We start from the raw sequence: 11,939 nt of genomic DNA on the forward strand, positions 1-11,939 counted from the left end.
TTCGTTTAAGTAGAACTAAAACTGAATACATGGAATGTAATTTTAGTAGTAATAGCTCTAGTGATAGAAGTGTGGCTTTGGGTGATCAAAGTATTAAAAGGTGTGAACGATTTAGATATCTTAGGTCCGTTGTCCAAAGCGATGGTGATATAGATGGGGGTGTTAATAGTAGAATTCAAGTTGGTTGGTTGAAGTGGAGGAATGCTTCGGGCTTTTTGTGTGATAGAAAAGTACCGCTAAGACTGAAAGGAAAATTTTATAAGACGGTGGTGAGACCTGCAATGCTCTATGGCGCTGAATGTTGGCCTTTAAAAGAGAAGCATAATAATAAGTTAATTGTTGCCGAGATGAGAATGATTAGGTGGATGAGTGGCTTTACACTTAGAGACAAAATGTAGAATAAATATATTCGTGATAGGGTTGGTGCAGCTCCTGTGACAAACAAATTAGAGAAACTCGTCTTAGATGGTTTGGTCATATTAAACGTCGACCTTAAGATGATCCGATTAGGAGAGTAGATGTTTTAAATTCGACTAGTATTAAGAAAGGCAGAGGTAGACCTAGGAAGACTTGGGCTTATTGTATTAAAAATGATCTTAATTTACTAGAATTAAATGAAAATATGACACTAAATAGGACGCAATGGAGAAAAAGGATTCATGTAGCCGACCTCACGTAGTGGGATTAAAGCTTTGTTGTTGTATTGTTGTACAATAATTTCACTGTTGATTTTTCAAACAGCTGCAACTTCATCAGACAGATTCTTTGACTGAAAAGATGATTATTGAAGGTTGGGTATATGTGCAACTTTGGGAATTATATATTGTGGCGTTGAAATATATTTACATAACCCATGCAAGATCTTTCAAGCTATTATCTCAAGCTAAGGCGCTAAATGTGTGGAGAAAATGAAGGTTTTTAGTGATTCAAAGTTGGTATCTAATCAAGTCGTACGAATATCTAAAAGGTGATGTAGAACATACCTCTTAACTCTCTCAAAGATAAAGACAGATTAATTAGTCCTTTAGCATTTGGCTTACTTGTTAACATACCGGCTTTCGTGTTTGTGCTAATATTGCAATTAATTGAACTTGAAAGTTAAAAAAAAAAGGTTAAGAACAACTAAGGTTGGATTTAAATAGCTAACTTCATACCACCCAATTCCTATGTTTTTATATAACCTAACACCTACTTTACCTTTTATACAAGCAGCCAAGCCCTGCATCTGCAGCTTCCTCGAGCATTCTTCGTTTAAATGAGATTTTTTTATTACTGTATATTTATATAAGAAATTTATTTGGGATAGCAAAAAAAAAAAAAACCTTCCAGCGCCCACCAATGTCAATCAAAGAAAAAGGAAGATTTGCGTACATACCACTCAATTCCTATTTATTTACATGTCTAATAACACCTAAGCTTCAATTTTTACACATATACCCAGCGCCCACCAATGTCAATTTGCCACAACTCACGGCTATTTTTTAAAAAAAAAAAAAACCTTCCAGCGCCCACCAATGTCAATCAAAGAAAAAGGAAGATTTGCGTACATACCACTCAATTCCTATTTATTTACATGTCTAATAACACCTAAGCTTCAATTTTTACACATATACCCAGCGCCCACCAATGTCAATTTGCCACAACTCACGGCTATTTTTTTCAAAGAAAAAGGAAGATTTGCGTACATACCACTCAATTCCTATTTATTTACATGTCTAATAACACCTAAGCTTCAATTTTTACACATATACCACCTTGCAAAAAAAGTGCATTTCACTTTTAACAGTCATAGTAGTTTTTTTTATGTGATATGAAATATTGGTGGTGGTATATATGTAAAAAATTAATTTATAGGTGTTAGATATGTAAATACGTAAAGATATATATATATATATATATATATATATATGGGTTCAGGTGTAGCTACAACATCAATGGTAAAAATACACCTTTCAAAATCAAATTTCATAAATGAATGTAGAGAGAGAGAGAGAGAGATTCTCCACAGTCTCAGAAAAATATAATAATTATAAAGAAATTTAAATAATGAGATTATGGAAGAGTAGTAAAACAAAAAAATATTTTATCTATTTTGAAGGGAGAATTTAGTTTTATGAAGGAAATATCCATTATAAAAATGAGCTTCAAGTCAAAGGCGACTAATTAAATAAAAGTATAGCTTTTAGATAAGGTTTCATATAACATGTATATATAGAAAAATGAGAAATACCTCAATAATATAGTTCAATAAGAGGAAATCATAAGTACTTGGTTAAGGAAAAAAAAATGATTACAAGTATAAATATAAGTATAAAAGAAATGGATTTATACTTTTTTTTTTTTAATTAAGCATTAAGGTAGGCCATTGGAAAATAAGAAGCTCAATGTAGCAAAAAGCGAAAAATAAAGAATTATACAAAGTACACAGCAAGACAATGCTTACATGTATAAATACCTCTCTCAATTCAGACCAGAATGGTGCTAGATTTTCTGTCTGAGAACATGGCGTAGCTGAGTCTTGTGGTTCTCCATCCTTGCTTCCAAGAGCTTTTCTTTCAAGCTGTGCTTCTGTGGAACTCGTGGCCAGTCCATGCATCCCTTCATCGAGCGGGGGGCTACATGAGGACTCGAAGATTCTGGCGAGCTCCATTGATCTAACCTCGGCGGGCTGAGCCCAACTTCACCAACTCTGCAGTCAGAAGATAGAGCCACATTTGAAATTCTTCCGTCAGAAAGCCTTCCATTCATCAATTCGGCCGAGTTTTTCTTGAGGATTTCGCCATTAGTGGGACATGAAGACCTCCACAGCCTAGTTATGGAGGATCCCTTCTTTGGTTGTTTAGTGGCTTGAGGATAAGCCTCACTGATTTCACCATGTACTTCACAATTCTCTCTGTTTCTTTCACTGTTCGTTCCACTCAGAGATCCATGGCTTCCTTCACACCTTGCATTCACTGAGGGCTCACTGCCTGAAGCAGAATTGGTCAATTCCCGCTCTTCATCAGGACTAAGAGTTTCCCAATCACTATCTTCATCTGTATCTCCGTTAGAGTATCTTCTGGTGGGTTTCTCTAAAAAGATATCAGTGGCAGGACTTACAGAGTGTATGTTACAGTCCCGACTTGCAGGGCTATATGCATAACAAAGCTCAATGTCCCTCTCATCAGTTATTTCTTTTGGCTGAAGCTCTTCAAAAACAGCAAAAATGTCCTCAGAAGCAGGAGGAGGTTGGTAAGTAAACTCCTTCATTTCTTCAACTTTGACAAAATCTATCGCCTCTTTGAGGAGCTCTGCTTGTCTAGCATGTGATTCGTCCGGCCGTGTCCTCAAAAATGCTTCTAGTTCGCCTTGCAACTTGCTCAATTTCAAATATTTATCCTCAAGGGTTAGTTTTGCATCTAATAGCTTCATTTGAACCCTCTCCTCACGCCAGACCTCAGCCATTTGCAACATCTTTCTCTCCTCCTCCACTTCCTCTCGTATCTTCATGGAGTCCCTCTTCAAAGCTTCAGCCTCAGCTTTGTCTTCTCCAATCTCCTTGGCTAGCTCCTCACAAACCTCCTCCGTGAGCTCTCTTGCTTTCCTTTCCTTGTCATAGTCCTGCATGAGCCGCTTCACAGACAGCTTGGCCTCTGCAAGCTCATTTACCAATTTGGAGTTAACAATTTCACTCCGATGCCTGTTTTTTCTCTCCCTGCTCAGATCACTCTTCATGGAATCTATTATAGCCCGAATCTTCTCGTGCTCTCTACTTCGCCATGATGCCTTCTCTTCTGCAAGTTTTCGCAAGAAACGATCCAGCTTATTATTTACTAATTGCCGCTCTGATTCGAGTTCAGAGATTCGAGATTGAGCCCCTTCAAGCTCTTGCTGGAGTGAAGAAATAATGGAAGCAGTGGAGACCTGTTGACCTTCAAGAAGCTTCAGCTGGTTGAAGATTTCAAAAACCTCCACGCATGTTCTTGGGCATCCGGCATCCCACTTTGTGGCCCTCTCCATTGTATGATTAGGCAACGCAGGAGAAGCAAGCTGAAGACATAAATTCAATAAACAACTCATAAGAAAACTAAAAACAGATAGAGAAAACAAAAGGAAGAAAATATCAGTGATGAAGAACATAAGTTACAGATTACTTTATGAAGGGGAGTAGAACTTGAAAACCCTTTCTTTAGACCAAAATGGAAATTTGCATTGTTGCCATTGCAGGCATCTGCAGGCTGTAAATTTCCACTAGCATGCCGAAAAAACATAAAATTGATAAATCACTAATCAAATGAATAATCATCACTGAAAAAGCAAGCAAGCAAAGGTTCCACTCATGCAAATATGATTAGTTAATTCCATCAAGAATAATGGAGTTATCTGCACCTTCACGAGAATAAAAGTAAGTGAAAATTTAGAACAATAAAAATAGTGTTTAGAACATAGTAACTTAAAATTTGTATAACAAAAACTCCAACAACAAGCCTTTATCCTACTATGTGGGGTTGGCTACATGAATCTTTTTTCCTCTAATGTTCCTATTGAGTCTCATATTTTATTTAATTATAATAAATTAAAATTATATTTTATACAACATGCCCGTGTCTATTTGGGTCTACCTCTATTTTTTTTAGTATAAGTCAAATCTAAAACATCTACTCTCCTAACAAAGCCATTAGATGGTCAACGTTTAATGTGACCAAACCATATAAGACGACTCTAATATTTTTTGTCACTGGAGCTACTCAACCCTTTCGCGGATATATTAGTTTCACATTTTATCTTTTAGTGTAAAACACTCATCCACCAGAGCATTCTCATCTCAATAACACCTTAGTTTTATGCTCCAACATTTTGTGCCATAAAGCATTGCAGGCCTCACTACCATCTTATAAATTTTTCCTTTTAACTCTAAGCAGTACTTTTCTATCACAAAAAAGGTTCGATGCAATCCTCCGTGTAAAAAATTCAACTTGAATTCTACTAATAACATCCACGTCTGAACCACCGTCACTTTGAACAATACACCCGAGATATCTAAAACAATCGCTCATTTTAATGATTTTGACCACCCATTTTTACAACCCCACCACCAGACCTAACAATAAAAAAATTACATTACATGTATTCAGTCTTAGCTCTACTCAAACGAAAGCCTTTAGATTTTAAAGTTGACTGCCATAATTAAGTTTTTCCTGAACTCTCTCTCCAATCTTATCCACAAGCAGGATATCATCAGCGGAAAACATACACCAAGATACATCCTCCTGTAATGTCTAGTACGAGCATCCATAACTAAAGCAAAACGATTTGGGTTTAAAACCGAACATTGAATGTAATCCAACTGAAATAGGAAAATAAATGGGCAATCCTCCTTGTGTTTGAACACAAATAACAATTCTAGAATACATATTTTCAATGACTTGAATATAAGCAATCTCAACACATTTCTTTTCTAGTACTCTCCAAAGTACTCTTGAAATTTTTTTCTAAATCAACAAATATCATATGTAGATTCTCCTATTCTTTCTATACTTTTCCATCAGACCTCTCAATAAATGTATAACTTTCGTGGTAGACTTGCCTGAAATAATTCCAAACTGACTTTGAAAAATTTTTGTATCATTTCATAACCTATGTTCAATTACTCTCCCATAACTTTAATATACGACACTTTATTTAATTTCTCTATAATTTATACACTCTTGTGCATCCCCTTTTATTCTTAAAAATATGAACTAATAGACTCTTTCTTTATTTATCAAACATCTTTTTAATTTTTAAAATAATATTAAAAAATTTAGGAAACAAAAAAATTCACAGATTCCCTAAACATTTCCACATTTCTATTTGAATACCACCAGATTCTATTATTTTTTCACACTTTGTTTTCTTTAAAGCCCCAACTTCTATTTTCTTAATGTGATGATAAAAAAAAAAAAATTGGTATTATTTACTGAAGTAGTTCATATCATTGAAATTTTTATCAAAATATATCTCTCACTTATGTTGAATATCCTCATCTAAGAAAAACACTTTTTGATTTTCATGTATTATGTATCATATATCACTCACCCATGTTATCTAACATTTTATGTTACATGCACGTGCTTGCAACTAATAGTCTTCATACACATTGATATTAATTCATATTTCATACATAATACATGATTCATTGAATATCTAAACCTTACATGTTTCACTGATATGAACTACTAGCATGCATATTATTTAGTTTTTGTGCGTTATTGAATTATCTGGTAGATTTCTAATGACCTACTAGACTTATCACTCACAATATGTATACTTGCATGTGTCTTGGTTTAATGAAAGGGTAGGAGTCTGTGAAGTAGAAGTTGAATCTAAAGATTAATAGCCAATATTCTGATGCACATGATTCCTTTTGTAATCACAATTTACTATACGTGTTTGGATGATGCAAATAAAAAAAACATGATTATTGTTAGAAATTATATTAGAAAATTTATTCTATTATAAGTTATGAGGATTAGATTTATTCCTGAATGTAATTTTATTTACTTTTCTATTTTAGATTTATTTTCGTAGATGATATTTCCTTCCAATTGCAGACTCATCTATTTTTATTATATTGTTTCATTTTATTGTTTCATTTATCTCCAAATAATTATTATGAATTAATTAATTGGAGATATTAGCTGTTATAACTTTTCATTCATATTATCTCTTTTTATCTTTTCTATTCTAGGATTCATGCAAATGTTATTTATAATCCCTTGTGATATCAATAACAAAATTTCACATTATTCTGAATTTTAACATGGTATCAGAGCCAAATTCCCTACCCTAGCTACCAATTCTTCCTCTAGAATCGCACGACTCCATTCCTGCCATCCTCCCCGCAATAAGAGAATGACACTTTCTCCTTTAGAAAATTGATTTCATGTCCTTATAATTAAAATGTGATCCGGGAGGAATACATCGTGGGTTTGGTGGACTGACCTGTGTAGGTCCATTTTTTTTCCTCGGCGACATAGGCGTGTGGGGAGATGAAGAACAGAGAATGTCCAAGGTCTGGGCTGGAGTCGACGCTTGAAGCGGAGTGCACTAAGCTGGAGGAGCGCGAGTGTCTAGAAGCAGCAACAACAACCTCCGTGTTCTCTTCTGGCCATCCCACTCTCCATGACAGCGAGCCATCCCATAGCTTCCCTAATCTCAAGGAGGTTCCCATGAAGCCCAAAAAGAAGAAGCGTGCCACAATTACTCTTTCTGTTTTCACCACCGAAACATATGTCGGTCCCGGTGGCGCTTGTAAAGAACCGGCTTTCGAGTCGAAGGGCCTTACTCCCGACGAGATGCTTTGCCTTCCCCTAGGCCCTTATGAGCGCTTCGTCGGAGAGCTTGAGAACGCCCAACTTGGTGGCGGCTTATGTTCCTATGGTTATGGAAGAAGTGTAGTCACTCCTTGTCGGCAACCTGATTTCAATAAGGATGATGAATAGAGGAGGGGTCGTCTTAGGCCCTCTGATTTCGATCTGCCATGGAGGGCCGATGAGGTCAATAACTAGGCTTCGTACAATAAATTTACTTTGATTGTGGATTTTGTTCGGCAAGAGCGCTACGACTCTCTTAGGAGCTAGGGCTTCTCAAAGGCGATGAAATCGATAATTGGTCTTTTAGAAAGAAATTGACTGCTCCTTATAACAGGTACTCCGGCTTCAGATCTGGATTCAGAGATACTCTCATGCTCGGTCTAAATTCTAATCGATGGTCAGAGGAAGCATGAGATCTCTTTCGAGCAATGGGGCACGACAAAGGCCGAGACTCGTCCTTGATCTATCGATAAAGGATTATGTATCAATGCCTGAACCAACTCCTTTAAGACCAAGTTTGTTTGGTGCTGCTAGGCCGAAGAAAGAGGTTTTGTCTAAAAGGGGTTAAGATTGGAGAAAAATTGAGACAGAGATTGAGATGAAAAAATTTGTGAGGCCAACAAACTCTCATTCTAGCAGACCATCCAGTGTGCATTCAAGTGGAGCTGTGAACCTAGTTTCACAGATGTCGGGGAAGGTGTTGCTCCAAAGCCTCGGCCTAAGGTGAACCCCTTTGGTGATGCAAAGCCTTTGGAGGTTATATTGGAAGAAAAGGGCATGGGTTGGCTAAGGAAGATTTCAATGGACTGGGAATCTTTATTAATGTCTTACTTAGGGATATCCAAGGAGAAGGCTTCCATGATGAATTTTTTGCAAATTTGGTGTTCCCTGACCTTCAAGCATTTCTCTTCCAGCATTTCTCTTTGCAGCAAAAATGTTAAAACATGATGGTGTTCTTTGCTCTTTCTCTCCATGCATAGAGCAGGTGCAGTGCTACTGTGAAACTTTCCTACAACAGGCCCTCCTCTGGAGCCTTTTTCTGCCGCAAGCCTACCTCCGAAACTTTTTCCTACAACAAGTCTACTTCCCAAGCTTTTTCCTTCCGCAGACCCTCATTCGGAATCTTTTCTGCAGCAGACCATCCTCCAGAACTTTTCCTGTATCAAACCCTCCTCCAGAGCCTTTTCCTGCAACAAGACCTACCTCCAAAGCTTTTCCTTTTTTCTGCAAGCCATACCCCGCAACATTACCTTTAGGAGTTTTCTTCCTATCTACAATCACTACAGTAACTGCAGTCAAAGACAACCACAATCAACTAGAATTCAGTTTTTTCTACAGGTTGTCTACTTCCCTGCAAACTCCCTTGCAGCATTACCCGTAAAACGTCTTTTGCCTACCTACTGACACTGCAGGAACTACAGTTAAAGACAACCGTAGCCACGTAGAAGTCAATTTTTCTTACAAGTTGCCTACTTCCCTACAAGCTCCCCTGCAACATTACCTGTAGGAGCCTTTTATCTACCTACAGATACTGCAGGAATTGTAGTCAAACACAACTATAGTACGGGATGAAGAATTCAAGTTCTACTTCACAGGATCTTCATCGCCCATTGTTTAAGAATCTCAAATCTAAGTTGAATGTATCTTTCAACTATGTTTCAACTTGAGATGGAGTGTTATAAGTTATATTAGTAAATAATTTATTTATATTAAAAGTTATGAAGATTATATTTATTTCCTAATATAATTTTATTTTCTTTCCTATTTTAGATTTTTTCTTTGGATTGGATTTATTTCCTTCCTATTTTAGGCTTTTCTATTTTAAGTTGTTTACTTTATCTCCAAATAATTTTTATGAATTAATTAATTGAAGATATTAGGTGTTATATCTTTCCTTTCTTATTATCTCCCTTTTTATTGTCTTTCTTATTCTAGGATTCATTTAAGGGTTATTTATAACCCCATATGATATCAATAACATAATTTTGCATTATTTTGAATTTAAAAAATTATCATGTATGACTTTTTTTGAATGAAAAATATTGTAATCGGACCAATGAAAAAAAAAAAAACTAATTTTCTTATACGTGATAAATTAGTTAATAATGTTTCGATGTACGCAAATAGAAATGTAGTTTTATACAATTGATTTCATTCTTTTAGGGAAAGTTCGTTATGAAAGATAAAAATAACATGTGTATTTGATAAGTGAATGCCACTCTCATTTGCCATACTCAGCTTGATGTGATAGGCCATAATATAAGTGTTACTTTAGACTGTGAATGTACATACAAGACAAAAAATTTTAGTAGGTATACTATTAATAATTTATCAATAAATATTATTAAAATATAAAGTGAAACCTAAGTGAGATGAATTTAAGCATATTGAATCTATTATATAAAAGAAAGCAGATATAAATTTTAGACTTCAGCTTGGGCGTCTATAATGAAGAAATGCCTAAGGACTATTTTGCAATCAGAGGATACTATAGGGGACTTGCAATGCATTTATGATGGCTTTTTCATAGCTTTAAGTTCTAGAATTCTATCACACTTCCATTTGATAAAAACTTTTTCCTTCTTCTTAAAAATTGATGTGTCAAGAATTTTTTTACAATCAAATATATTAGAAAGTGGTAGCTATAAGAAATATTATCTATTTTTTTAAGGAAAAAAAAGTCTATAACAACAACGAAAACATTAAAAAACTCTAATCTTCCCACAATGATTCTACAATTAATATAACAAACAGTTGTAGCCATCACAAACTGACATCTAAAGAAAAATTTTATAAAATTACAATTAAGCCGGGGATGTTAAATGGATTTAAGTGTTAGACGATACAACAATAGTTGATGCTTATGTAGAGAGCAAAAAAAATGAGAATAGTAAGATGTGCGTGTGACAAAATTATAATGGATAAATCAATGCATAATTATGTTAGATGAATTCTAAAAGTTTAAGTAACAGCCACTGAGTATTAAAAAAATTGAAAATTTAGATGGGAACAAAATATGGATAATGCTTTTATTAGATGATTAAATAAAATTTATACCAATGGATTAAGAAGATCTGAGGTAACATGAATAGAACATGTTCAACATGATTTGCAAACAATAAGTTCACATGTTAAACAACATTCAACAAGAACAAATGACGAAAGAAGAAGAAATTATAAAGCGAACCATAAACATTTAGGATGAGGCTAATGATGATTATTATCTAACGAAATTTAGGCAAAAAAGAATAATTAACTCCATGAGAAATAATCCATAAAGCCAACTCCAACAAGTTGGGATCAAAGTAAAGATGCTGTAATCTTAAGATGAATAGGTCAGTTGCTGTACAAAAAACATGATTCAAGTCTATGAGAAACCTTAGATCTCAACATTCCAAAAGAAAATGCATGTTAATTAATGAAGAATGATACTCGGTTGATACATCCTTCACCACCAAGAATCCTAGCCAAGAAGCAATTCACATTCAAATCCTAACGCGGTTGAGTTAAATGACCAAATTTGAAGAGAAAAAATGACCAAATTTCAATCTTTTACCGAATCTCCACCGCCCCCTCCCCCTCCCTAAATTTGAAGCGGTACGTCTCAATTGGTCTCACCTCAAAACCTAGCGAGGCACCAGCAGACTCCTTTCCGCTCCCTCCGCTCAACGTCACCTCCCTGAGTTGCAAATGCCAGATCCCCGCGGCGAGTTTCCTCGCCGTAACAGCCTCCTTTCTCCTTCCGCAGGATCTACCGACCTTCCGGGTCGCGCTACCTCCGGCCTCGATCAAGGGCTTACGAGAACAATCCCCGTCTTCAAACTTCCAACTCAAAAGAGGAGTACCGTAACCGCTTCTTCTTCCATTTGCAGTAAATCCGTCCGTCCTCCGGCCCTTATCGGAACGGCGAAAGCTGTGCTTCCTAACCCGCCTTCGGGGCTGGAGCGGTCTGCACGGCTGGAGATACGAATCCGGTCGGCGAGCAGAAGTCTTCGCTGAAACATTAACCTGAGGTTCTTCCGGCGGATGGCTCGCCGGAGCGGATCCCGGCATCTTTTTAGGATTTCGCGCGAACTCCAGTCGGCATTGATGAGAAGAGAGAGAGAAGGAAGAAGAAGACGAGGAAGAATGAAGCGGATGAAACAGGAAAAGCTTGGGGAGATGTGAACAAAAAGGCGGGGCATGATTCATGAACAAAAACATATTACTAATTACTAAATCTGACATTTAACTATAAAGTTATGCGTTAAATTAATGCTCATTGATTTTATATTGGGCAAATTACGTACACACCACCTAAAATTTCCTATTTACAAAACCAGACATCTCACTTTTCATCCATTTTTCAAAATATTAAAATACATGATGAAACCTCAATCCATATTTTTCATTTTTATCAAATTCTCAATAGGTTATATTAGTTTGATAGTTCAAAAATCTTCAAGAATCACTTTGATGATTAATTTATAAATATTAATGTTTCATATAATTTTTATGTAATTATCCCTTTTATATTTATAAAAACATCAATTTAATCAAAATAAAGTAGGCTACTTTTTGGTCTAATATTTTATATTTCTCTCTTTTTAAGAAGCTCATATATAT

The 11,939-nt window shown here is 35.7% G+C and overlaps 1 protein-coding gene across 1 annotated transcript; it reads right to left on the reverse strand.

Annotated features, from left to right (window-relative positions):
* Nucleotides 1-2,332: 2,332 nt before the first annotated feature.
* Nucleotides 2,333-11,529, reverse strand: LOC110032150. The gene is made up of 2 exons (XM_020735676.1): nucleotides 10,953-11,529; nucleotides 2,333-4,029 (listed from the first exon to the last, which is right to left on the reverse strand). The coding sequence occupies exons 1-2, from the start codon at nucleotides 11,523-11,525 to the stop codon at nucleotides 2,482-2,484; spliced, it is 2,121 nt and encodes a 706-aa protein (XP_020591335.1). The 5' UTR covers nucleotides 11,526-11,529; the 3' UTR covers nucleotides 2,333-2,481.
* Between the last annotated feature and the right edge of the window lie 410 nt (nucleotides 11,530-11,939).

The sequence above is a fragment of the Phalaenopsis equestris genome, unplaced genomic scaffold (assembly GCF_001263595.1).
Source record: "Phalaenopsis equestris unplaced genomic scaffold, ASM126359v1 Scaffold000878, whole genome shotgun sequence".
Classification (NCBI taxonomy): Eukaryota; Viridiplantae; Streptophyta; class Magnoliopsida; order Asparagales; family Orchidaceae; genus Phalaenopsis; species Phalaenopsis equestris.

What these genes read in the sequence shown, in the direction of transcription:
- LOC110032150 (XM_020735676.1), bottom strand. Translation starts at nt 11,525, where the DNA reads ATGAATCATGCCCCGCCTTTTTGTTCACATCTCCCCAAGCTTTTCCTG. An exon ending in GTGCCTCGCTAGGTTTTGAG is followed by an intron (nt 4,030 to 10,952) that starts GTGAGACCAATT and finishes TTATGTCTTCAG; the next exon opens with CTTGCTTCTCCTGCGTTGCC.